General features: G+C 40.1%; 2 protein-coding genes across 4 annotated transcripts in view; one reads left to right on the top strand and one right to left on the bottom strand.

The window, feature by feature from the left end:
• Positions 1-27,042, top strand: part of MTOR (mechanistic target of rapamycin kinase) — a 64,585-nt gene that overhangs the window by 13,962 nt on the left and 23,581 nt on the right. For both annotated transcript variants that reach the window (XM_010405753.3, XM_019289722.3), the window contains 13 exons: positions 200-286; positions 857-1,024; positions 1,841-1,953; positions 2,380-2,542; positions 2,795-2,887; positions 3,580-3,726; positions 4,534-4,676; positions 5,268-5,430; positions 5,556-5,701; positions 21,076-21,151; positions 23,058-23,197; positions 25,608-25,708; positions 26,550-26,665. In XM_010405753.3, coding sequence (XP_010404055.1) covers positions 200-286; positions 857-1,024; positions 1,841-1,953; positions 2,380-2,542; positions 2,795-2,887; positions 3,580-3,726; positions 4,534-4,676; positions 5,268-5,430; positions 5,556-5,701; positions 21,076-21,151; positions 23,058-23,197; positions 25,608-25,708; positions 26,550-26,665 — 1,656 coding nt within the window. The remainder of the gene's footprint in view (positions 1-199; positions 287-856; positions 1,025-1,840; positions 1,954-2,379; positions 2,543-2,794; positions 2,888-3,579; positions 3,727-4,533; positions 4,677-5,267; positions 5,431-5,555; positions 5,702-21,075; positions 21,152-23,057; positions 23,198-25,607; positions 25,709-26,549; positions 26,666-27,042) is intronic.
• ANGPTL7 (angiopoietin like 7) lies at positions 6,523-12,992 on the bottom strand. 2 transcript variants are annotated; one of them, XM_010405752.2, is made up of 5 exons: positions 12,108-12,992; positions 10,409-10,512; positions 9,888-10,082; positions 8,896-9,094; positions 6,523-8,062 (listed from the first exon to the last, which is right to left on the bottom strand). In XM_010405752.2, exons 1-5 carry the CDS (start codon positions 12,484-12,486, stop codon positions 7,893-7,895), a joined length of 1,047 nt encoding a protein of 348 aa, XP_010404054.1. In that variant the 5' UTR covers positions 12,487-12,992; the 3' UTR covers positions 6,523-7,892. The 2 variants fall into 2 exon arrangements, with proteins under 2 accessions (XP_010404054.1, XP_019145270.1); XM_019289725.1 differs by having other exon boundaries at positions 10,409-10,509.

Genomic DNA, 27,042 nt, shown 5'->3' with positions numbered 1-27,042 from the left:
CCCATAAAAACCCACAAAACCCCACCAACCCAAACTCCTGAGATGAAGCTGCCAAAAATTTAGCCCCAGATTTTAAGTACATAGGAGCTATGCATGCTATTGTTTGGTAAATGAACTTGCAAATGCTGTGAAACTCTTTACCCAGTGGCTTTGGTATTTGGATAAGCTACACTGATTATTACACATTTTTTCCTTCCAGTTCCTGTTCCAGCAGCTAGGAATGTTGGTGTCCTTTGTCAGAAGTCATATTCGGCCCTATATGGATGAAATTGTCACCCTAATGAGAGTGAGTACTATCTTTAAGCCAGTACTTTACTGCCACAGAAAGGTGGACAATGTTTATCAAATACATTATCAAAAGTAACAGTTACTTCATAAGTTCATATGAAGTACAGAATTGCATATATTTGAAGTAATAACTGTATTTTGAAATACCATTTATTTTGAAGTCACAATATACATTATTGGTAGTAAGTGAAGTAAGTGTAGTTTCAGGTTCTGGTAGTGACTGAGTTCTTTTCAGCACTTGGATTTTGTGCACTTACTACTTTCAGAAACATAGTTTTAGCAAGAGATGTCTGGAGTTCATAAGTAGGTGTAATTTCACATAATTTTTACTAAATGTTTGCAAACTCGTAGAAGGATTAGTAAAAATAAGTTGTCCAGAGGTTGTTTTCAACAACTATAAATATACATGGAAGTGCAGAGTGTTTTACAAACAGAAAGTATAGTCCTTCCCTGCAATCTTGAATTTATCTACAGACTGTCTCCTACAGCTTTTTTCTTGTAATTGGTACAGCTCAGCTGAAGAACTGAGCTGGATTTTTTTTTCCCCTTTTTTTTCTTTCTTCTGTAGGACTTCTGGGTTATGAACAACTCCATACAGAGCACAATTATCCTACTTATTGAGCAGATTGTGGTAGCTCTAGGCGGCGAATTCAAACTTTACTTGCCTCAGCTCATTCCTCACATGTTACGAGTCTTCATGCATGACAACAGTCAGGGTCGCATTGTTTCTGTGAAGGTGAGTGGGGCTGCAGCAACTGCCTTGCTTTGGGCACTGCCCAGGCAGGTGTGTTCCCAGCGTGCCATGCTCAGCAGGGCTCCTTGCTTGTGTGTTGCACAATCAAATGGGACGGGTGCAGTTCAGCAGTGGCTTGGTGTGAAATGATGCAGACAGTTGTTTAAAGTGCAGGGTTGAAGCAACTTTTCACTGAATATTGACTTGTTTAAAATGGATCTCATCCATGACTTAGAGTCACACTGGGTCATTTTGGTTGAAGAATGTGATTCTCCCCTTTCTACTCTGCTCTTGTGAGACCCCACCTGGAGCACTATGTACAGTTCTAGTGACCTCAATGTAAGAAGGACATGAAACTGTTGGAGCAGAGGTGGCCACAAAGTTGATAAGAGGACTGGAGCACCTCCCCCATGAAGACAGGCTGAGAAAGTTGGGGCTCTTCAGCATGGAGAAGAAAAGGTTGTGTGGAGACCCAGTATATGAAAGGACCTGCAGGGCAGCCAGAGAGATACTCTTTGTCAGGACCTGTAGTGACAGGAAAAGGAGTAACAGGTACAAATTTAAAGAGGAGAAATTTAGGTTAGCTATTAGGAAGAAATTCTTTACTGTGAGGATGGTGAGACACTGAAACAGGTTGCGTGTGGAAGTTGTGGATGCCCCAACCTTGGCAGTGTTCAGAGTCAGGCTGGTAATGGCCTTGAGCAACCTGGTCTAGTGACTAGGTGCCCCTGCCCATGGCAGGGGAGGTTGTGACTAGATGATCTTTAAGATCCATTCAAACCCCTTGACATTTTCCTCTTCTATGATTTTTCTCTCCAGCTACTTAATGCAATCCAGCTCTTCGGAGCTAATCTGGATGACTACCTTCATTTGTTACTACCTCCCATTGTAAAGCTGTTTGATGCCCCAGATGTCCCTGTGGTGGCTCGCAAGTAAGTGCTGGTGGCTTTGCAGTCTCTCTCTTTGCAGTTTTACCTGTGATATCCAACTTCTGCAGTGGATGAATGTTTACAATGAAATACCACTTAGCCCCTTCCTCAGCTTTTCTGTGTTAAATCATTGTGGAAGGTTATTTTTGTTTGGACATCACAGCACTGTTACTAGCTTTTTGGGAGTTTTTTTGTTTGTTTCTTTCTTTGAGGTTTTAAAAATTTTTTTAAATTTTCTGATTCTCACCTGCCAGTATTTTAGTCACTTGCAAACTGTCCTGCAAGTACTGGCTGCATTAACAGAGTTCTGGTGGCTTGTTTTTCTTATTAATCTTAGAAGGACTGAGCACTCAAGTATTTTTCAGTCTTATTTCTTCTTTCTTAACACTCTGAGAGATAAGTTCTTCCCTCTTTTTTCTCTGACTTTAGAGCTGCTCTAGAAACAGTGGACCGCTTGACAGAATCCCTGGATTTCACGGATTATGCATCACGGATTATTCATCCCATCGTACGAACACTAGATCAGAGCCCTGAGCTACGAACAACTGCAATGGACACCCTCTCCTCTCTGGTGTTTCAGCTGGGAAAGAAGGTAATATTGCTCTTTGGCTTGAAAACTCACAGAATGCGTGACTGTCCCAAAGATCAAGGCTTTAAAGTTGAAGTTTTGTAATGTACTGGATTTTCAAGAGAGCTGGTTTTTCTTCTCTTCATTGTTTCTGGAATTGGGAGTTACTGAAATCAAACTGTCAGAATTGGTTTCTTATTAATGAAACAATGTGATGGAATTTTACTGCTCTTGGTGCTGCTGAGTAACAAGTTTATGATGCATTCCCTTATACAGTACCAAATTTTTATCCCAATGGTGAACAAAGTCCTGGTGCGACACAGAATTAACCATCAACGCTATGATGTTCTCATCTGCAGAATTGTAAAGGTAAGTTGACAAGTATACAGTTGCTTGCACTTTTGGGATGTTGTCATGTTGAAACATGTAGCTAGAACCTTCACTTGGAGTTACTCATAAAATGAGGAATGGTTGTTGCTCTATTTCTGTTTGAAGTGCAGCTTTTTAAGGAGACTTTGAGATTGCGTTGGGAAAATTTTTGTCTACTGGTATTAAATATTTCCTATAGAAAAATAGTGGCAAGTTCTAGGGAAGAACTTAGACTTGTAGCCAGTGTCATTACTATTCTTCTTCTTGGTAGTTCTTAAATGTGGATTTATCCTATTTTTTCCATGGTTTCAGGACTTGAGGAGACCTTGTTATCTCAGTATTTTCTGTAGAATGTCTTACATTTTAAAAATTTAGTAACTGGTTTACAATTTGTGTGGAACAAGCAACCAGCAAGTCAAATAGGCAGGAGTGCTTGTTTTAATGTACATTATTTTGGCTTTTTATACTAGCAGCTAAGAGTTCTTAACAGTTACCTTGAGTAGCAAAGGGATATTGTTTTAGAGTTCTCTGGCTTATAAGGTGTAATCATTATAATGAAACACAGTTATTTGCTTCACAGATTTTGCTGTAAGATATTGCTGCAAGTGCTCTGACTTTATCATCTGTTTGGCTTGTAGAGAATTGCTTCTGTATGTGCAGGTGTGATCTTCACTGTAAATCAATTATTGTAGGGTTACACTCTTGCTGATGAAGAGGAGGATCCCCTGATTTATCAGCATCGAATGTTGAGAAGCAGCCAGGGAGAAACTTTGGCCAGTGGTCCTGTGGAAACAGGTCCCATGAAGAAATTACACGTGAGCACCATCAACCTGCAGAAGGTAAGACTGGAGCCTTCACAGCATGAATTTTCTACTGAAGGGAGGAGCTAATGTGTCACACTGAAGGAGTTTGCCTGGTGCAATGTGAACTGCATTTATTTATATTGCTTTTATGTTGCTTTTCTATTCTGTACAAAACTGAGGTCAAAGTAGTGAGGTCAAAGACTTTAAAATTAAAAGGTGCTGAGCAATTTTAAAGATAGGAGACTTTGAACTATTAGACTGTTAATAGCTTTGTAGTAATCTTTACACTTGTTAAGTATGAACAAGACTTTCTAGATCACAGTGAATAATCTCTCCCTATTAGAGACATCTATTTCAGAGCCTCTGCCTTTTTTCGTATTTTTGCTTTTGCTCCTCTTCTGTCTTAGTTTTATATTTTCTTGAAGGCAGAACTTAATAGCTGAGCACTGGCTAGGTTTGAACAGTACGTGCATGCAGCACTCAGTAATGGGATGGATTGGTTTGAAAATGCTGGACTTAAAAGTGTAATTCTAAATGCATTAAGTATTTTTAAGCTGATGTTTCACTGTGGCTTCAGCTCTACATGTATTTTTGTAGAGAAAGGATTGTTCATGTTAAATACTTGCCATGTCATGACAGGAGTACATTTAGGGAAGATTTCTTAGACATGAGACTTAAGTACTGCAGATTATCTGGTAAAGGTGATGGATTTCAGAAAATTGAAAATGGATTCTCAGCATGTGGTTTAGAGCTGTAAAGAAGTAATGCTGCCTGCTGATGGATTTCTTCTGCTCTTGGATAGTGCTTTGTTTGGTAGGTGAATTGTCTTCCTTTGTACTGCAGGCCTGGGGAGCAGCAAGAAGAGTTTCCAAAGATGACTGGTTGGAATGGTTAAGAAGACTGAGTTTGGAGCTGCTGAAAGATTCTTCCTCACCATCGCTGCGCTCATGTTGGGCCCTGGCTCAGGCCTATAATCCCATGGCTCGGTACAGTATTTCTGGATTTTTATCTCACTTGAAATGACAGATGCAAGCCAGATACTATAAGGAAAAAATAAAGTTATTTAGAAGCTCTTAGGTTTCATAAATAGAGATAGTTCCTGCTTTGGGATAAATGAAAGAGCCAACATCTTGATTTCATTTCCACCCTTCCTAGTTGGCTGCTCCATGATGTGCACAAAATCTTTCATTTGAATTCTGCATATTAGTCTAGAAATAAGATAAGGCAAATAAGTGAAGCTGGAAAAACAGCAGAGTATGAAATAGTTTTGAGTATTTACTGTGGGGAATAAAAATGCCTTTGAGTGGAATAAGCTGCAATGCTTTTTTGCAACCAGCATGTTTGGAGAAACTTTGATAGCATGTGATAGTACAATATTTCTATTATTGTAGTATACCAGCCTATTCTTTATTTTTTAAATGAAGGTTTCAGCTTTATAAGAACTAATCACTATTTATTGCAGGTAGGCACGTAGGTGTATTTTGTAGCTCTCGTTCTCTGAATAAGAAGGTGAGCCCATTGTCAGACTTTTTCCTCATGAGTCCCCACCTCTCACTGTCTTTTGTGTTCCTCCCCAGAGACCTCTTCAATGCTGCTTTTGTTTCATGCTGGTCTGAACTGAACGAAGACCAGCAGGATGAGCTGATCCGAAGCATTGAGTTGGCCCTGACTTCTCAGGATATTGCAGAAGTCACTCAGACTCTACTGAACTTGGCGGAATTCATGGAGCACAGTGACAAGGTAGAGATGCTGTTAGGCAGCTCCTCCTAGTGCTGGCTTGGTGGCTACTCTGTGGAAGGGGTGTGACAAGTTCATGACTAGTTTGTAATACTTATCCTGCTTTTGATGTGTGTGCTTCTTCCCAGGGCCCACTGCCTTTGAGAGATGACAATGGCATTGTCCTTCTGGGGGAAAGAGCTGCCAAATGTCGAGCATATGCCAAGGCTCTTCACTACAAAGAGCTGGAATTTCAAAAAGGTCCCACCCCAGCTATTCTAGAGTCTCTCATCAGGTAGGACCACAACTGGTGAGATTTCTGCTCTTGCAGTAGCTACAATTTAAGATACCACTAGGATTAATCCAGGCAATTCTTAGGATTTTAGTCTCTGTCACAAGATGTAGTTAAACTACCTGCAAATGTGCACTTTTAACTGCTGAGTTCTGTCCTTCTACTGTGTGGTTAGAACTATGATAGAAGCCCAGGGAAGTTTTGCAGGAAGAAGTGCAGGAAAAAGTTCTGATTTCCCCTTCTCACCCTTCAAGTTCACTATGGAATTTCATGAAATGGCTGCAGGTTAAATGAGACAGATTTCTACACCTGCATTATAAATAAGTCAGAAAAGTTGAAGTTCTTAATTAAAATTTCTCATCACATTCTGCTGATTTAGCTTAGATAGGTCTCATTGCTTATATGTGAAATAGAAGATATGATAAAGTATGTGTTGTTTCTGAGCTTTGTCAGCAACACAGATGTTAGCCTGAAATACCTGAACAGGATTTGGTGCTTAACTACATATTTTAAAATGTGGATCTCTGTTCCATATCACAGAAATGTTAGCTTAGCTATTGAAGATGAAGAAATTGATCTTGGTTGAGCAAAAACTTAACTTTGTCTTTATGCAGTGAATCTTGCAACCCTCCTACTCCCTTGGAATTGTGTTTTCCAATTTTTTTTCTCCTCTTTTATTTTTTCACCCTTTGTTCTGCCTCATGTCATTGAGGAAAATACAGAATTCAGTGTATTTTTTTTCTTGGTCTCAGTTGCTCATGCAGTTGTTTCTTTGTGTATCAAAAAGCAAGGAGCAAAAAATTGACATAAAGCACACTTAAAAATGAAACAATTTATTAGAAATGAAAAAGTTTTAGAAACCTTTAAAAATCTATTTTATAGACCATAGTTAAAATAGTTCCAATCATAGGTCCACACAGTTGAAATTTGCAGTATGAATAGTTGAACACACGTAAATTCCCAAGACACCTTTATCTTCCATTTCACACAAGACTGAACAATGTAATCTAGGTTCAAACTCTCTTCAAGGTGAATAAAAATAGATATATTAATGATAACGATCTCTTCCAACATATTCAAACAATGGTAGGGCTATAGGAGGAGTCTCATTTTTTTTTTAACTGTTATCTTTAACATTGTGTTATGCAAGGGAGAAGTGTACTATTTTTGACAGCCCATCTCTAGGTAACTTCCTACTGGGGTAGCTTTCAAAACAGATTTTGATACTTTTCAGTCTGCTGTGCTAGTGAACATCCCCTTACATTGAAATAACTGTTGGTGCTTAGGGATTCTCTGGTGTGTACTAGTGTTCTGCTCATGAATACAGTCATTTTAAGTGTTGGAGTTGGGTCCTTTGGCTGGGTCTGGACTTTTTTGGCTAACCTGCTGTTCACTCTCAGCCTTACTGACATATAGCATGTTTGTGTTCTAACCTGAACATAATTTGGGGACAGCCCAGAAAGTTGCTTTTCTCGTTTATCAGCATTTAGGTGATTTGTGTGAATAGAAATAAACATCAGAGGGCACATGGGACAAATCCTCCTCCAGTGTTACTATCTGTTAGGGCAGCCTTCAGTGGGGATTATTTGAGGCAGCAGCAGGAGGTGGCAGTAAACCTTCAGGGGAGAATCTGGACAATGCTAATTAATGCAACACTTTTGAGCTTTGTTCCTTTCATCTGTGGGAAAGTAAGCCACTTACTATACACTAAAGAAAGGTGCATCAGGGACACTTCTGACTGATTCCTCTGGCTTGAAATGAGTCTATAACTTTTGTGGTTTGAGTACTTTCTGAAAGGAGTTGCTCAGCACTGCTTGCTCCAGACACTGAAGGAAAGGCAGCCAAGAGGCTTTTGCTTTTCAGTCCCTGCCTATCTGGTTAATAATACTAAGGCAACCCAGTAGTCACACTGTTAGTGAAAACACACCCGTAGGTTTTCTGAAGGTGCTATAAGTGCGTTCAGTTCTAACCTATTCTAACACAATATTTTTCCCTTTGGAAAGAGCCCGAAGAGGAGGAAATAAGCCTGAGCCCTGATAATACTGGGGGCTGTGCCTGGTGTCGCAGCATTTGTGTACATCCCCAGTACATAGCTGTTGCATGTATTGGATGAAATGAAAAACTATTTGGCTGTTCATTGCCCACCTTTTGCACGATGACATCATGTAGCTGTACAATCAAAGGGTAATTCCTTCTATGGTTTGAAATCCTCTGGCCGGATCTTCATCTCCACTCTCTTGAGTGAATAGGTTGATCCGTGCCATCCATACCAGGTGATGCCATCCATGTTCTTGGTGTGTTCTCCTTTGCGGTAGTAAACCCCGTTGAGATTGGAATCTGTGCAGCAGTTGTACCAATATCCACCTTGTCGGGAAACAAATTAATAGATTCCTGGTGAGTCATTTGTATTAATGATTACTACTTTTTCTGGCAGACAGTGAGCAGAATGCAGCATTTAATCCCTGGAGTTTAGGACTCTAATAGTTGGGATTGCAGGTAAATTCAAAACTTAACATAGATATTTAGAAACTTAAAGGCGTTACAGTTCTATAGTCAAATTAGTCCAATAGCTTTTCATTTAGTTGCTCATTCCTCTGAGAATATTTCCTTGACATGTTTCTGACTCTGATTCAGTGAATTAGCATAGGAAATGAATCTGGGTAATTCACTAGAGCATCTTAAGGTGTTTAAAAAGTTCCTGAACTCAAATAAAAATACTAAATTAAATGACGAGAGTAACCTCATTAGAGTCTTGTAATAAGGTAGGAATAAAGATCACAAATCAAGCTGAATGTGGAGGTGAGTATAGGAGAAGAATTACAGGTGCCTAATATTACAACTTGAAAACGTACGAAAAAATAAGAACCTGATAGATATTAAGGAATAACTTCCTGTATCACTGTATTGCATCAGCATGTGAGATAGTCTGGCAGATACTATTACGGGCTGGGTAACTGTGTGTAGGTGAGAGCACACAAAGTTATTTAAGAGTACCGATGTCTGTAATACACAGTCTGGCTCTTTGTAAATGAGCTTTAACTGCCAGATTTCCACATAAGTGTGTTTTCCAGAATTGGTCACCTCTCCCTTGATTTACCATTCAGATGTTACTAGTTGCACAGAAGGAGGGAGTGTTGGGTTCTCTAAAACTGACCCAAGCAGCTCTCTTGGGACAGGAAGGGGTTTGTGTGTTTTACCTTTACGGAACTGGGCACAGTCATCCACACACTTGTCATTGTCCTTGTCCTTCGTGCTGAAGGCTGTGTTGTTGTGGTACCGCAGGGAATCCCGCCCTGTGTTCCCGGTGTAATTCCCCACAAACAGCCGGTAGCTATTTATTTCATTGCTAAGGGTGAATTGCCGGTATTGGGCATAGCGTGTGTTACCTTCCCAGTCCTGCACAGAACAGGGGAGAAGAAATCAGTCCGATTAGAATGGTTATGAAAAGACTCCAACATCCATGGTTATATATATATATTTTTACTATCTTGGACTGCAGAAACTGCTCTTTTAAGGCAAAGGAACTTTCCTTTGCAAAGCATGAAACTTCAAGTCTTACCTGCACTGGTATTGTACAATATGTCAGAAACCTGATGTGCAGCTCTTGCATTCAAAATCCTTGTGTCAGCATGCTGCCTCAAGTAATGTTTTTTCCTCTCTGAAACAGTGACTTTTAGATATAAAGCCTTTCAGTTTATACATATCCCATCCCTCAAAGCTATTGTGCCAGCTATAAACTAGTCTAAGTCAAACCCAAGCCTTTAGCAGACTGAAGAAACTGAGGGTAAAGCAATGCAAATTCTTGTACCCAGGCTGGAAGGAAGTGCTGCACAATGAAAATACTCAGAGGCTTGAAAACTTTATGGGACATCTCTTTTTGAATTTTTAAATCTGAGATGGTCAGCAGTTTGATCTCCGTTTGCAGTGGCTTTTGCAGGATTTCCTAGAACCACACGCGTTCTGAAGACACAGTCTATGTGCAGACAGAAAGTTGTGCCGCTGCACAGGAGAGAACATACTTCTGTCTTGTGTTTGAATGTATCCCTAGATTGCTCCTACTTCCTCCTCCTGTAATTAAAGCCTGCAAATCCTTTGGGCCTCCTACAGAAATAGGAGATGGTATCTGGTACTGGGGAATCACTTTGTACAAAAAGCCTTTTGCTGCTGAAATTAAGAGCTTATTAATTACCTCCAACTCTACTCTTAGAACAGTGGGGCGTCTTGAAAGTCTGTAGATATTTTCATTTCCCAGCCAAAAATCTCCCCTAATATTGCCAAATCCTTCCCTGTATTGTTTCCAGTCCCTATTGAACGATGTCAAACCAACTTTACGTCTTTGGATGATAGTCCAGCCACCTCCATCTGTCTCCATGTCACAGAACACCTTGAATAGAAAAACAAGGCAGTGGTTACTTGTCAGTAGACTTACAAAGGTTCAGTTCCCTTAACACAAGACATTGTTCCAGATTTCACAACCTGAAGAAATTTCTATTTTGTTTAAAATCCATGGCAAAAAATTATTAGATAAACCCTTTTTCTATTTTCCCTCTTAAGTGTACACTTTCTCCTTCCTTGAAGTTTGCTTACGTAAAGATGCTGATGGCAAGTGCAAGGTAGCAAAACTTAGTGTGTGCTCTTTTCATCTCTGTAGAGAAGTATTTCTTGATTCTATTTTTAAAAACATATACATTGTGTACTAAACATCCTTACCTCCAGCTCTGGAATTCCCAAAAATTCATCAGGAGGTAGCTTGTAAACACCAGAAATTCTGTAGTTCCTCTGGTAAAGTGATGAGCAGTCATAAACAGCATCTACTTGAATCAGAACCAGAAAGTGAGAATCTGAGCAGAAAGAACTCCTCTTCTGTGAAGGTGGTTTCTGCAAAGTTTAGTTTGTAATACAAGGAGTAATGAAGAAGGCTTTCCACAAGTCAAATGTTTTCCTGAAATGGCTTCGTTTTGAGTATGCATTGGCAAAAGGTGTTGTAACACTGGGATTTTGTGATTTTTATTAATTTATTTATTTTAATTTTTTTTTTTTAACCTCTGCTATGCAAAAAGACATCTCTGCTTTCTCTTCACATTGCCACTGTGTGTCTGTGCTGGAAGGTATATTTGCTGACCCTTTCTCTCAGTAATAAAGACTTATCTAATGGGATGGCCAGGCCTGCTGCCAGGTGTCTGTTTTGAGTGTGTGAACATGTTGGCCAAGTTTGTGGATGAGGGATATTTGTTCAGCTCTTTCTGCACTGGTGTCTGTGACAGAGAAGGTGCCTTTTAGCTGCAGTCAGTCTGTGAAAGCCTCTTTTCCTCCTGGTGCAGGAACTGACTTGAAGATGGTAAAATGCACAGCTATTCTGAGGAGGATAAATGAGCTGAAGCAAGGCTTTATCCTGTCTGACAGTTTTCAAAAATGTCTCTTACCAGATGAGGTGAGACACATCTGTCTTAAATACCTTCTGGGCCAGTTTCTGCTGTGTGTTACTGTTTTTTCTACAGCTTCAAAGAGACTTGTTAATGGCGAGACTTTTTTTTTTTAAGGCCTACTGTAAATAAGGATGTGTCAAAACTAACCAGGTGGAACTATTTTAGAGGAAGAATTAAGTATATAGATTTAGAAGTTTTTCCTTAATGGTAAAAAAAAATCCAAATGAAGTTTTTTGGCAAACCCAATTGAGACTGAGATTTAAGCTCTTTTCAGTGAATTTCATTTGAAGAGAAAAGTCAACAAAGAGGATGCTTTCTTGTAGAAGTGCCTTTCCAGGTAGTTGATCTAAAAATGCACCTGCATTCCACATTTAGTACAGGCCTGTGCAATCACTATGTGCAGTGAAATTTTCCCTCAGGGAAGAGAATTTTGAAGAATTTAACTGGTCTGGCTAGGTTTATACTACAGTTTGTATCTTGCATCATATATAGCCTTGAATTTTTAAGAATTATCATTCAAAAATAATGGATCACTCTTTTTTACTCTGGTTCAGAGACAGTTGTAAAGATACAATTACAAATCTTTAGTAATTCCTGGAGAGCATTTCTAATTGTTTTAACAATTTCTAGTCTTCTGTCAGCACTGTGAACTCAGAGGTTATTACTGCCAGAGCCATTCCCTTACAAAGACAGCTCTCATTCTTTTAGGATTGGTACTGTAGTGCTCAGAAAATGAAATGCTGGACTGAATATGAAATGTAGAAATGCAGTACCTGTTCAGTTTCTGCACTCCCTGAGAACAGACATAGATATAAAAATACAGATGAACGAATTCAAACTAGTTTTCTCAGGATCACTGCTTAAGCAGCAGTGTTCAGTATGCATACTTGTTAACCACATTAGCGGAACATGCTAGCACTAGGAACTAGTCATTAGTTGTGCATTGAGAGGTGTATCTGGGAGCTTGGTGACTCCCTCCTTACCAACTGATGTTTGTGTGACCGTCTGAGCTGCCTGGAGTTGCATGATGTCTATCTGGTTGTTCATTTCGGAGTATTTGCTCTCAGCGTCGATGAGGCGGGACTCCATCTGCTTGGTGCTCCCTTCCAGCTCCATCACCTGCATCACCACATTCGCCCAGTCCCCTTCCTGCTTCTTGCTCAGCTCCTGCAGCATTCTGCTGAGGTTGGCTACCTGCAGCTTGAGCTCCTTGATCTCCTCACAGCAGCCTGGCATCTTCAACTGTGCATTCCCATTGATCATTCTCCTCTTGGGAGGCTTCTGCAGCAGTGCTGGGTAGATTGCCACAGACACGGTGACAATGCAGAGCCATGCCAGCTGAACTGTGGGTCTTGCTGGCATTTTTGCTTACAGCAACAGAAACCTTCCGGCTGACTGCAGTAGTCTGAATGCAGCTGGGGTAGGTATGAAATTTCCTGCAGCAGCCTTGTACCTTCCTTGCTTCCAATGAAGTGAGTCTCTGAAGGTGGAGCCTGAAGAAGTGGCTTTTTTTCAGACCCCTCCTGTCAGAGTCTATGCACTTTAGAAGTCTGTCTCAAAGCATCTTATATACTATTTTTCTGTTTACTTCCACCCCCCTGAAACTATGAAGAGCTTGCTGGCCCCTCCCAGTTCATCTGTTCATATCAGGTGTTTACAGGGTGATATTGGAACAGGTTTCAGCCAGGAAATGTTGAGCAGAAGAGACTTCCCTCAGTTCTGTCTTGAAGGGGTGTAGGAGAAGGCTAGGAAATGAGGAGAATTTCCAGCAATTATTGCCTATTGGATTGGAGCCCTCTTGGTGACTAGTTCTGGCAGTTAATAACATGAGAGCATTAGAGATGCAGAATGTGAAAAGGCTGCTCAAAATGGGTGAGTTTATAGAAGTTCAAGGACGGTAACTCCCTAGAAGGTAGCCCTGGCTGCTACAAGTCGTACTAATATATTCCCCAGAAGTTGTAGGGGGTAACTCTATGCTTGCAGTATTTCTTAATTTAGACAATACTTTAGCAAATTAGTCAGTTAAGCATCTAATCCTTTTCTCTCTGGACACTGGGGTCTCACACTATTAGTGTTGTAAAATCCAGTGCTGTTCTTTTAGAGGTGGGATATCTGAGGGTGGGATGGAATGAAATCTGCAGAATATGTAAGTAAAAACCCACTCCTCTGTTTATTCATAGTGGGCAAGTGAAAGGATATTAAGTAATGGTGAGAGTCTATCTAAAATTGACACAAGATGGTTGTTTTTACAGGCAATGTGATCTAACTCCAGTGTTATGGAGGCCAGTTTATTAATAGGATTTTGAGAGGAAAATCTATGGGTAATCAAAACATTCACAGTTACGTAAAGAGTAGATTTTAGAGTAAATCTTAAAACTTTTATAGACATTCAGAGTGTTGGTCCAGTCTCAGCTGGCTGAAATGGCAACTTCCTCTCCTCTTTTATATCTTTTTACCAGTTCAGAATTTTATTATAGCAGTTTGATCCCCAACTAAAACCATTTCAGCAAAGGTGCAGACTTCTGCAAAGGGTCTGCAGGCTTAGTTCTAGATCCTTCAGGATAAGTTGTTTCTCCCCAGACCAGCTGCTCTGTGACTGCCTAACATGTGGGTTCTTGCATCTTCCTGCAAAATTTCTGATTATGATAATGGGCAGAAATAAGATGAAATAAAGGATTAAATGCCTCATATATCTGCTCCTTGCATAAAAGCTGTGAAAGCTTCTTGATGTCCAAGCAAACAAGAAAGCTAATCTTGCACCTCTTACAAAGGACATTAGGGCAAACCCAACTGACACTCACTATCCCATCTTGGCTTCTTTTGCTGATCCAAAGTGGCTGCAGGATTTCTGCTTGATTAGGAACCATTAGAAAAGCCTTGCGGACATTTGCTTTTAAATAGAAAGCCCAATTGCTTGTTGATGCAGTTTCTCTCCCTCCTCAGCTCTGCTACACTTGTTGCTTGACGCTTTGTTATTGGCTATGATTTGCACTGGGGCTGGCTAATAGTTTTTCTCCAAAAAAGACCCACAAGAGTGCAAAGATTTTGGGAGATGAAGGCATCAAAGCACTGCAGGAGTGGACTATGAATACAGGTGTCTCATAAACCTGAATATTCATAGAGAAGGAAGAGGGGATCTTTAGGAGGAGGTCAGAATTAGAGCTCTCCAAACAAGCAGTTGTCTTGTGGGTGACTGACTGCCTGTGTGCTGTGCTCCAGAGAAAACCAGTGGGTCTGTTGTGTCAGCTGGCGAGGACACTGTGTGGGATTGGTGAGCTGAGATATTGCTAGAGATACGCAAGTACAATTTGATTAAAGCACTGAGGGTACCTCCACAGCAGACCATAGGCTTCAGCCAATTTTTGTCATGGACATTCCAGAAACCTTCCATAGCAAAACTGCTTTTTATACTTCAGACCAGAAAGTGCCACTGCACACAGATGAAAGCCTGACCTTTTTGTTCTGCCTCTAATCCTGTCTGAGCCCTCTTCCAGCTGGATCTTCTGTCATTCCCAGGGGCAAATTCTTCTCTGGCTTCCTGTGATGAGAAACATGTTTTTGTCAAAGTTGGAACAGAGAATAGGACAGGCCAGGCTCTGCTTCTCTGCCCCAAAAAGCCACCCTGCTAACACCTCCATTGTGTTACACAGGACTTCAGTCCATTCTGCTCTTGCTCCCACTTACCATAACTCTCCTGTCTTAGGCAGATGTGGAAGAGGGGAGCCACTTGTAGGTTCATGCATTCCCTCTTTATACAAATTTTGGAAGGATCCAAGATTCAGTTGAAATACATGTTACAAAACACTGCAAAAAGACCTCCAAATCCCTTCTCTAAACTGAAGTATTTAATTGGAAATGAGACAGGGTTTTATTTTGGATTCAGCTTCTAATTTGTATATCTGAATGCAAGCCATCTTTCTTCTGGGTGCTTTGATTTATCTGTTTTAAAAGAGAATACTCCGTTCTGTGTTAGAGGGTGACAACAGACATATTATGCGGGAATGGAAGAGAGCACAAATCTTCCCATCTGTCATTACTTTCGAGAAAGCATTAAAGGAGATTTGGGCAGAGACATCCCTTGGCAGAGATACCAGCCTTAGTGGAATTTGACATTTTAATGAGTATTTGAAAGATAGGTCTTTCCCAGTTTCATGGAGAACTGAATGTGGTCACTGAGGCAGCAATAGCTACAGATGGTAGTCATTGCCAGGTTAGGTCAGTAGTTGGAGCTGACAAAAGCTGTTCCGCTGTTCTGTACTATTCTACTTATGATTATTTGGATCCTGTTATATTTTGTAAAGAGGTAAAGTTTGTAGCATAGCTGGGGAGAAATGAATTCCATGATTACTGAGTGGGTCCTGTTCTTTCTTTTCCCCAGTATTGATGGAGAAATTGAGCATTATTTGGCCTGAAATCCATCACCCTAGTTCTCCTCCATTATATTTTGTATGTGGAAATACTGTGGTACGATAGCTAAAAAGACAAGATCCTAAAGTCAAGAACGAGACAAATCCTTTTTGACTTCATTCATGATGTAGTTCTGAAGTGGTTGGGAGAACTGAAGCTAAACATGGTTTCAATTTGTACGTGCCATATGTTTATAATGTTGATTGAAGTTACTAAATTCAAATATATTAGTATTACTTGATCAGAACCAGTTATCTCCTGTCCCTGGAGGGCCAGATTAAATTAGAAGTGAGTTTAAATGATTGCCTTCTCTGGGAAGCTGTTCTGGCAGGTGTATGCGAAGCTGAGACAAGAAAAGCTCAGTGCCCTGTGGCTATTTATTTGGTAGCCATTCATCGCAAACCTCTTAATATGCATCTGGCAAATGCTTAGAATCTGGCATTCCTCATGCTTGCTGAGGTGGCAAAGGCTCTCGTCAGCTCTCAGCTGGCCCATCATGGAGTCCACACTTGGTTGGAGCTCTGAAATCCTGCTTTTCACTCCCAGGAAGTGTGAAACTGCTCACCTTTGGCTTTGGAGATGTTCATAAATGCTCCAGCATTCACTCTGCTACAGCTTTATGGTCGGGACTGTGTTGTAAATCTCTGAAGTTATATGGGACAGGTGGAACAGGGGAGAGGGCTCAATGAGAAACAAAACACTGCTACTTCCTGCTGTAATTTGTGATTTCTTTTTTTATTTAAGGCATTCCCTCTTTGCATAACAAATCACAAAGTCTAGCTCTGTGTTTCACCTTTTTTTTGCTTAGCAATTTTTTTCTTCTCTGCTTTCTGGCTAATAAAAAATAGGTGATACAAAACCTTTTGCAGCCTAAGCAGCAGGGCTGGCTAAGAAATTTATTGTAACATTTTTCACTGATTTTTCTTTCACATCTGATGAATGTTTTTATTTGATTTGCAAGCATTTATATCAAGATTGGGAATTTGTCCAGTTTTGATGCCTGTGAGAAATGTGGTATGTCCTTGTTGGAAGCCAAAGGAGCTGCTCTGGCCTGGAAGCACTTGAACATCACAACTCTTTATTGAAAACAGTTCTTTCCTGGTATCAGTTTCTCAAACATATTTGTTCCTGGAATGGGAATAATTTTTAGTGGCATGATGGACATGCGTTGGTTTTCTGAGTTGTTTTGGGGACTGTCGGTTGTTTTCTGAGGTTTCTTGAGTCAAGGACTGGGGGATGCCTGAACACAAATAAATCACAGAACTGGGGAAATTGGCCAACAAAGCCAGTTCCTTTTGCCAGGGGATTATCTGTTCCCCCAAGTCTCCACAAAGTAGCAATGCCTTCCAATTCCAGAGGCAGCTCTCAGCACGTCTTCAGAAGGAAAAACAAGCTTGACTGAGGCTGGTAAAATCTATCACATAGAAAATCTTTTTAAACAAACTTGAGGAGACTGAAAAAAAGAAGAGTTTGTCTTCTTGTCTAGACTCTGCATACAAGCTGCTTTATTGCAAAAATAATGTTTCTCTATTATGTTTTGGGATGCATTCTTGGCAATAGGAAATGTGTGTTTTCCCTCATGGATAAGTTTGGGACCGCTTGAAAAGGCTTTATTAAAATAAAGGGGGTTTTTTTAATGAGACGATGGAGAGAGTCTGGTTGCTTCTGAGTTCTTGAAAATGTTATATATTTTGAGTGACAGAGAATATCGTCAATATCAAAGATAATGGAAGACAGAAAACTCCCAGGACTGCATAAAAGAGGACATTTCTAGTAAACATTACACATTTATGCCTTGGGTTTGTGGAGGGGAGAAGTCCATCATTTCAGTTTGATTCCCACTGAAGACAGTAAAGTTGTTTTTGATTCCCAGTTCATGTCTAGTTTCTGTTTAAATAACCTTTAAAATATACAAGCAGTAGGAGTATATTTCTCTTAAATATTGTTATTTTTTGTGATTCTAACTCAGTGTACATGTAAGACCTACAGTGTTGATACCTTAATAATCAAAAAGTAGGTTTATGTAGCCTTTCACTACTAATAAAATTTGAAGATGTAAGATTTTTGACCAAGATTTTTATATTAGGGAGTCACTTCTTGTGGGGATAGAGTGACATAAATTGGAAAATGTTTTTTATCAGGAGGCTTGTTTACATTTTAATATCCCACTCATCATGATAAAGTGCTCCAAATAGGTCAGGGTTGGACATTATTCTGGCTACAGTACAGATATTTTTTAATAAACGGGGGCAGATTTAAATTATATTGTTCTGCATAATCTAATTATGCAGTGAGCCCAAGTGGGCTGAACTCATACAAACTTTACTGACAAGAATTAGTTTTGCAACTGTTTTTTGCTCATTTAGACGGAAAGTATAAGGATCTTCTGTTGTTTTGTTGTTTTTTCTAATCACGATGTTTGTTGAAAAAAATGTGAAACAAAATGGTGGGTATTAAGCACTGAAAATAGTGCATTAGTTTTAAGTATATAAAAGTCTAGTTGATATGACTCAGGAAATCTTGTTATTTCTGTGGTGCCCCACTTGCAAGCATGGGACAGCTCTGTCTTGAAATAGCTTCCAAATACTTTAGGTAAGTATGTTAGCATTGAAAATACATACTTTTGAAATACTTTCCTTGAGCATTAGTACTAGAAGGCTCTGCCAGCCCATAGCTGGCAGCAGAGCTGAATACTTGGGCCTTTCCTGAGAGATGAGATGTAACCTGTGACCTACCAAACGCACACCTAAAAATTCTAAAATGTTCTAAATGCCCTAAAAATGTTCTTTTATGCCCTCCTGCCAAGCCTTCAAGTAGGAGATAGTGGTGGGGTTTTTCTAGCTTTTTAACAAAAATGAACTGATGAATATGTTCTTCCCTCAGTGGGCATGGAGAACAAGATCTTTTCCTTTAATATTAAACTTAACATTATTCTGAACTAGGAATAATTGCAAGGACATCTGCCAGTAAACAAAGACTTTAAATTACTGTCTGACAAGTTAGCCAACAGCATTGTTTCTGTCTTGAAAGATGTTTTTCTACCTTCTCTTTTAATACGGAGAGATTTTGTAATTTTTTTTTTCCAGATACAAGGAGAAATCCATCCCCTTGATCCTAATCCGGTAAACTGCCCTGATTTCCAGCAGCAACACTGTGGCTAAAAGTCCCTAGCAACTCTGCCTGGCTGGAATATTAGCCAGGGCCTTTTCTGAGTGCCTGGATGCTTTTCTGCAGTGTTTTTCTTTCTGTTCAGTCTCCAGCACAGTGGCTAGAAAACAGCTCTGTAGTGCTTTTAAGAGTGTTATGACATTTAGGAAGATTCTGTCTGAGCATAGACTCCTCGGGTCTGCAGGGAGAGGGGCAGTGCCTTCATGGAAGGAAGGTGAAAGGGAAGGAAAGCACAGAATGTTGTATTTTCTAAATGTGTGTTTTGAGTGTACCAGGTTAAAAGAGTGTGTACACAAAATGGGCTGGGAGCGGGGAGCCACATTTACTGCTTTCGCAGAAATGGTCCTAAGCACGGGGAGAAGCAGCTGCCAGGAGATATCCCAGTAAGAGGCTTATCCTAGTCCACAAAATCACCTGTCACTGCTCACTCTGTTCTAGATCATTTGTTACAAGAAAGTAATTTATGATTAACAACTACTGCTGTGTATTCTTGTAAATCAAAGTCTTTCTCCTTTTCCTCCCCATCTTTTCCTTCTCTTTGCTTAAACCTAACCATTAACAGATTTGAGACACTTAATTCTACTTTGGACAGCCAAGAAAGTAAGAAACAAAATGAGTAGTTGAGTGCACCAGGGCGGTAGAAGAGCAGTGTTCATTGTCGGATAATAAAAGATAATGGCCAACTTTGTCAAGTGTTGTCAAGAAAGATAACTTGGAAGAAATTAACTGTCTGACATGCTGGAAGTGATGTGTCTGCCAATGGCTCTCAAAATCATCAGGGCATGAAACGTGACAGCCATTTATCGCTTTTATGAGGCTGCTGCCAAGCTTTCCCTTTGGGAAGCTAGCTGGAGTTAGTGAAATCTTTGACTATCTTGTTAAAAAAATGGCATGGGTCTGTTTCAAGTGCTTCCCATTGTTGGGTGCCAGTCATCTTGAACTGTGATTATGGTGTATTTTTAGTCTGGCTAAATCTGATTTTAGCTCAACCAATCTAAAGTCGTATTTCCAAGAGTATTTTACTTGATCTTCACAGGTATCCAGAGTATGTCTAGGAGCTTGATTCTTTACTTGTCAGGAAAGGAGGCTTCCAGAGACAGAAGAAACGTAGCATTCATTTGAAAAATTTCCCTTTTATTGTCTGTATATTACTCCTTTTAATAATTCAGATTTGCTTGTCTCTTACTGACCCCCTGCTCTCTTATAAGGGGGAAATCATGTAGCCATTCTGATGATGGCAGGCAAGAAAGAGCATTTCTGAGAGCTGCCTGTGTGTATAGTCCTATTCAAAGACTCTTTGCAGAAAGAAAGTCTCTTTGCATTGCTCTCTGTTGCCATGTTTTGTTTTGTTAATTACGCTGTTTCCATTCCAAACATTAACTAATGTTAATATTGGGCTATAGGATGTGTTGTTGGTGCTCAGGTGTTGTGATGTTGCCTTGAACATTTTGCACTTCTGGTTCTCCAGTGTCAATAGGGAAAGAGGAGGGCAATGAACCAGAGGCTGTTCATAAACGAGCTTTATAAAACACCAGAAGCTTAATAAAAAGTTAATTTCCTCATTAAATTGGGGTTTAGGAGAAGTGCTGCTCACTGAGTACCCCGTTTCTGATAGAAAGATAAGAAAACCAATGTGAAATAGAAATTATTTATTTAAGGGAATAGCTGTACATCATGAACTAGAGAATCAGGTTCAAGAGTAGCCTGTTTGCTTGTGCTTCATAAAATTCAACTGGCCTTGCAAAGCAAGTGCCTCCCTGGTACAGACTGAGGATTGGTTGTGATGGCACCAGTTTCTGGCATGTTCTTGAAAACCAGCAAAAGAAAAGCACCAATGCTGGTTACTACCAATGCAGAGGCTTTGTATTAAATGTGAAACTGAAATTAGGATTGCACACTTTTTATGTAATTTCCTGGTGATAATTGTCAACTGTTTTAATGATACAGACTGTTTCCTGCATCATTAAAATCTCTACTCTGATTTTTAAAGGAGATGGTGATCTGTTTAAGAGAAAGGGAAGGAAAAAAGTTAGTACTGTAAAGCTCTTAAGTGCAGCTGTTTGAAAAATCATGCCTTTAAAATTATTGGCAACAATTCTTCTCACTATGCAGGCTGTTACTTAGAATTGATAATCATATACCATCTCTGTTTTGTGTAACAGATTATGTGCAGAGAACATGTGCACCTGTTGTTTTGAAAATATAGTCTTTCTGTGCCTTATGTAGTTTAATTGTTCATGTGGAAGTCTTAAACAAAAAGGAGAGTGTTCCATTGGTACTTCTAAATGATAGAGCTTGGTATTATCAAGTAGAAGTTTCTACCAACCCCTAATATGCCAACTGTGTTAAATCATATTTCTTTTCCTGCCTTTCCAGCATAAACAATAAACTCCAACAGCCAGAAGCAGCTGCTGGGGTGCTAGAATATGCCATGAAGCACTTTGGGGAGCTGGTGAGTCCTGCTGGATAATTTGCTTCTTCATGTCTTATGTTTTTATGGTTTCTGTAGTTAGTTTTTTGGTGGGTGGTGGTGTGTTTTCTCAATCAATCACATGGAGGTTCTATCCCTGCTTATAATATTTCATTGTTCATAGTGAAGGGCATTGCTGCCTACAGGGATGTTCAGTGGGTGCTTTGCAGCAAATGCTGGGTACAGGGAGAGCTGCAAGAACCTGACTTGGAGGAGAATTTTGCAGCTGCTGTTGATACTAAATGCAGCTGTGAGCAACTGGCAACCTGACACTGGAAGTCCTTTTATTTAGGATAAGCTGGGAAGGGAGGGAGTAAGTTCCTGTTCTAAGCTTGAAAGATTTGAGAAACTGCATCAACACCTTCCAGGTAAGGATTTTAATAGAAGTCATGCCTCTAGTCTCTCTCAAAAGTGTTCACAGGTAATATTTAGAACAGCAAGTTAACCAGTCCCTTACAATTTAGACTGCTCACTGAAATCAAATAACCCCATTATGTATTTGTTCTGTGTCTTTCTCAGAATAATGTACCTTTTTTTTCTTTCTTCTCATTTTATAAGTCATTTAATTTGTGTTCAAGGACCAAACCACCTGTGCTCTCCTGACAGTTCTACTGGTAAAAAGATGATTTTGCAGTGGTAATTGTTGTAGCATTTTAGGATGATTAGGAAAAGGAAGGCAGCCCTGGAAGCACAGTAGACCAGCTTCTTTAAGTAGTAGCCACTAGAAAGGGGGGACTAGGTATAAGCACAAAATGGTGGAAGTCCTCTGGTGTAGTATTATGTGTGGTTTTAACCTAGACTGGAATATAAGTCCTTTCTGGGAGAAGTACGGACTTCAGAACATATTTGCAGCTTCTTATAATTCCTTGGGTGGATTGAGCAAAGTTCTGCATTACCTAATTCTGACTTCACTCTTTAGCAGCAATATAGTTCTAGCAGTAAATGTAGTTCAAAGCACAGAGTTTGCCAGAATATGCAATAAAAAGACAACTAAGAGGAGCTGTGAGCTCTACTTTCAGGGACTTAATTGAAATATGACTTAGCTGAGAAGTTAAAGGGCTAAGTGGAAGACCTGGCAACCATGCAAAGCATGGTTTATAGTGACCCTGCCCACAGATCTGGGAAAAGAATCTGCTCTGCAGTCTATGTCAAGACATGAGCTTCCACGGACTGAGCAGAAAAACACTGGCAGAGAAAAGTGTGGAAATATATTAAGGCATTTTATTGCTTGAAAATGAGAAACAAAATCTATAAAGACTGAAGAAAAGTGTTTAGCTGACAAGGATCACTGCTTTGCTAACTTTTAGTGGCTTTGTTACAAACCATAGCCTTCCCTTGTGAAGGGTGTGACCCCAACTTCATACTACCTGCTGTATTAAGTAATTGCCTAGCAGTAGCCAGATGGGAAGTTTGGGCTTTTTTTTACAGTTAGTTTAAAGGCATGATTTTTCAAACAGCTGCACTTAAGAGCTTTACAAAACAGGGCTGTTTTTCATGTTTGAATGCAGGCATGTGCAACAATGGGGAGTGGAATATGTTATTGATTTACCCTTTTTCCTATTCCACTCACCCCACCTCTCCAAAAAGAAAAGCACCAGCTGCTGAGCTGGCATTTCAGTGGCACTGAGTAAGGGGGTGATGTTGGATTAATCCCTCTGGTAAACCTGAGTTCATTTCTGGGCAGGTGGAGCAATGCCAGGATTCCAGTTTTCACACTAGCTCAAGGCTCTTCTCTGTATCACAGAAGTCCATGATGATATTTAGAATGAAAGAAGGATGAAGTGACCAGCACAGACACAGAATTTTTTAGGAAAAGCTGTGGTAATTAATACAGAATGATCAGTGTTAATCCTGCTGTTTATTTTTACTTTTTTTTCCCTTCCCTTAGGAAATTCAAGCTACCTGGTATGAAAAGCTTCATGAATGGGAAGATGCTCTGGTGGCCTATGACAAGAAGATGGACACAAACAAAGATGATCCTGAGCTGATGCTGGGACGGATGCGTTGCTTGGAAGCACTTGGTGAATGGTAAGCAGGGAATGCCTGAAGACTGAGGGAGATGGTGTTTATCTGTTCTCTGGATGTTACCATTCAGGTGCAATTTTTTTGCCTGAATTCCTATTTACTCCCGTGTACTTAATAGTTTGAGTATTTGTGCAGCATCTCACTTTGTTCATTGAAGTCAGAATTGGTAATAACATCTCTAAGCCTTTTGGGACTGGCCATCTTGTGAATTAAGGTCTCTCTGGAAGAGAATCTGCAATCTTGTAATCAAGTCAACTCCATTTATAACAGAGAAAGACACTGTAAATAGAGAAAACATTAATTGAGCAGAAATTGTCAGAAACAGTCATAAAAGGAGTTCATTGTGACCCTCCTTTTGAAACTCTGATTAAAACAGGAGAGATTTCTGTGTTTATTCAGTGTCAGACCTATGCCTTGTAGAAGGATGAGGCTTTCCTTATTAGTCTTTTTCAGCATTTCTTAAGCCTCGTCTTTGTGGACATTTAGTATTTCAAGCTTTGTGTCAAATGTCTGTTGTCAACACATAACTGATTCAAGTCAGTGTTTGTGAGAGGGTGAGCTGCTGGTGACTTACAGCTTGCTACTTAACGGGGGGCTTCTGTTTTTCCTCGCTATTCAATTCCAAGAAGGTAATTGGAGAAGGCACCCTGTTCACTGTGGCATGCAGTTCTACCCAGGGGCAGGTGTGGGTTCGTCCAGATTCCACCTTTCTACTGAGCTTTGTATGTCACAAGCTCTCTCCTGATGGGTCCTGACATGAACCCACAGGATGGCACCACAGTAAGGAGATTCCTCTTCACTAAAGTCATTTTACTGCTAGAAACAGGACTGTTTGAGAAACCGAATTCTGGCAGCATTTTTTTGCCCTTTTTGTTTCTGAACGAGGGCGAGACATACAGGGTGTAGCTTTTCCAGTACAGAAAATAGATCTCTTACTGAGCATTCCTCAATCAGCATTTCTACGAGTAGGCAGTTCTCATCAGGGATTTGAAGAATTTTTCCCTCCTGGAGGATGTGTATTTGTGTAAAGTGTCCTTTCTGAACCTCCTACTTATTCATGTATCAGCAACAAATCTATGGAACAACAGAAGGACAATTTTGTTCTGTTGGACTGAGATATCAGGGATCTATTGATAGTCTGTAGTAATGACAGCAATGAGAGTCTCCAAGTTCTCTTGTGGAACTGGACTACAACTCTGTGCAGATGTTTTTACAATTCAGAAGTGCTTTTGCAAAGTGCTGTCTGCTGCCTTGCAGCTGATTCTAGAGAGGCCGTCCTGAGGCTGAGGATTCCCTAGTTTAGCTGCTGATACTCTTCAGTAGCATTCAACTTGACTGGTTGTGCTGCTGGAATCTGCTTGACAGGATAAGGCAGATAATCTAGAATTATATTATGCAGCATCATTGTTTCAGTACTCTGCTGTGATATTTTGAGAGTACAGCCAAAACATTCTTAGCTATTTGTCTCCTCATGTAGTTATTCCTGTAGGACCCATAGTGTTTTATCAGCATCTCTGAGGTCCTGATTTACTGTTGTTGCTAGGTTTGGCTTTGTTTTTCATTGGCCTTGGGTTTTTTTTCCTCCTGGGCCATTAAGCTGTCAGAATTACTGTCTTGCCTGTGGCAGCCCATTGGTTCTGTTTGACTAACTCATCTTCCTTTTTGGGAGGGGGGAGGGTGACAGTAGGGAAGGCAAGTTGTTCTCCCTCACAGTTGGCAGCTGTTTCACTGCTACAGAGTATCCAGCCTGAGAAATTCTGGAACTGCAACACCGAGGGTAATTGGTTTGATTAGTGGAGCATTCACAGTTGATTTGAAAGAAATAATATAAAAAATCCTGATGCTTCCTCTCTGCTGGAGATGAAAGATTCAGATGCCCTCTGAGATCTTGCCATGACAAGTCCTCATATGAGGTTACAGCAACATTCATTCTGCAGTCTTTCTCTTCAGACTTGATGAGTTAGTTCAAAATTTTTGCCAGTAGGAGCCATGCCCAAGCGTTTTAGATCATACGTTTCTTCTAATGACACTTGCAAAAATTTTAAGCATCCTTTTTTTGGTGGTGGTTTGTTTGTTTTCTTGAGAATTAGGTGTTTTTTCTCCTGTATTTATAGACTGGCAATATCAGTCCAATTTGTAAAAGTAGGCATTAAGAGCTGCTGAGGAACAAATGCAAGCTTCTCTTTGGATGTGTATTTTCAAAACATAGTGTGCCTTAAAATTATTTTCTGATGATAGGATATTTATCATCAGACTAGCATGAGTTGGCCAGAGGAGTCAAATCCTATTCTCCACTCAGTATAAAAAGAACAATGGGGCTAGTTGTTGTCTTATCAGTCGGAAGTGGTTGTTTAATGAGGCAGAATTATTGGAAGAGGCTTTTTGCTGATCAGAAATTGTGGATTCTTCTTAGGGGGCAGCTCCACCAGCAATGCTGTGAAAAGTGGACCCAGGTGAATGATGAAACTCAAGCTAAGATGGCCAGGATGGCTGCTGCTGCTGCTTGGGGTCTAGGTAAAGTATCCTCCTGTGCTGGGGTGTGACAGCCTATGAAGTGCAAGTACAGATAGTTTTAACTTACTTCAGAACTACAGAATACAGGAAACAGCAACATCAAGGAACCGCATTATTTACATTGGGAAATGAAGTAAGTGTCGTTCCATATTGAAGTCCTTTGGAAAATCTGCATTTACATCAAGTCTCCCCGTGTGGTCTCTAGTAACAGAGTGATCTGAGCAGGTGATCAGTTGCTTAAATGCTCCCTTTTGCTTGGCTTTACACTGAACAGAGCTCAGGTTGGAAATGAGATAAAAAGACTTTCTCAGATTTGTGGCAGACTCTTATTTACAAGAAGAACAGTATCTGTTGAGCATTTTAGAGGTTGTGTCTGCTGAGTAGACAATCTTAAGTGGAATAAATCTGTAGTGGTCCAAATGTCCATTTATGTTGATAGTGAGATATTTATTAGAGAAGCTTATGAATCACTTGCTCTCTGCCAGCCTTTGCTGAGAAAAATTCATCTTTTCTTTGTATGGTACTAATTAATTCAAATGTTCTGGAAGTGTCAGAATTTTAATTTTTTCATCACAAAGAATGAAAGAACCTTTTCCACAAGGATAACAATTTGTCTAGAAGAAAAATGCATATGTTTTTCTTGTCTGTAGCTATGTGTATGTTTATATATGTAACAGTGTCCCTGACAAAGATAAGCTGTCGGAGAGCTGACTTAAATGCAGAAGTACCAGACAGCACTCAGGCCTAGGCACTGATGTCTAAGCACGACATCATAGTTCTGTTCTGTTCTCACATTGCAGAGAAGGCCGTTGCATTACTGAAGATATCTGTGTCTCTGCAGGTCAGTGGGACAGCATGGAAGAATATACCTGCATGATCCCCAGGGATACCCATGATGGTGCTTTCTACAGGGCTGTACTGGCACTACATCAGGACCTTTTCTCACTGGCTCAGCAAGTAATTATCTTCCTTGTTGGTATCCCAAAACCTGGTTAAAGATGTTCTAGACTACAGAGTTTAATAGAAAAACAGTCTGCTTTAAAGAGGTTGGCTATAACCTATGAATTGCCCAATAATGTTTTTTCCATGGATATATTAGACCTGGGTGATAGATCTTACCTTGTATTTCCAGAAACATAGCAGTGAATGTATGTACAGATGGTAGTGGTCCAGTGCTGTAGAACATAAGAATGCCTTAGTCTTTTTTGGTTTTTTTTTACTTCTGTGCCTCTTTTCTAGACAGGCAGGGCACAAGGATTATGTCAGCAGAGGTTCCATTCTACAAGGCACTGATTGTGAATTGCCAGGAATGCCTGAGACACCTGTAAGGTTCC

This window comes from Corvus cornix, chromosome 21 (genome assembly GCF_000738735.6).
Source record: "Corvus cornix cornix isolate S_Up_H32 chromosome 21, ASM73873v5, whole genome shotgun sequence".
NCBI classification, from domain to species: Eukaryota; Metazoa; Chordata; class Aves; order Passeriformes; family Corvidae; genus Corvus; species Corvus cornix.
This window is presented reverse-complemented; position numbering and strand designations above follow the sequence as displayed.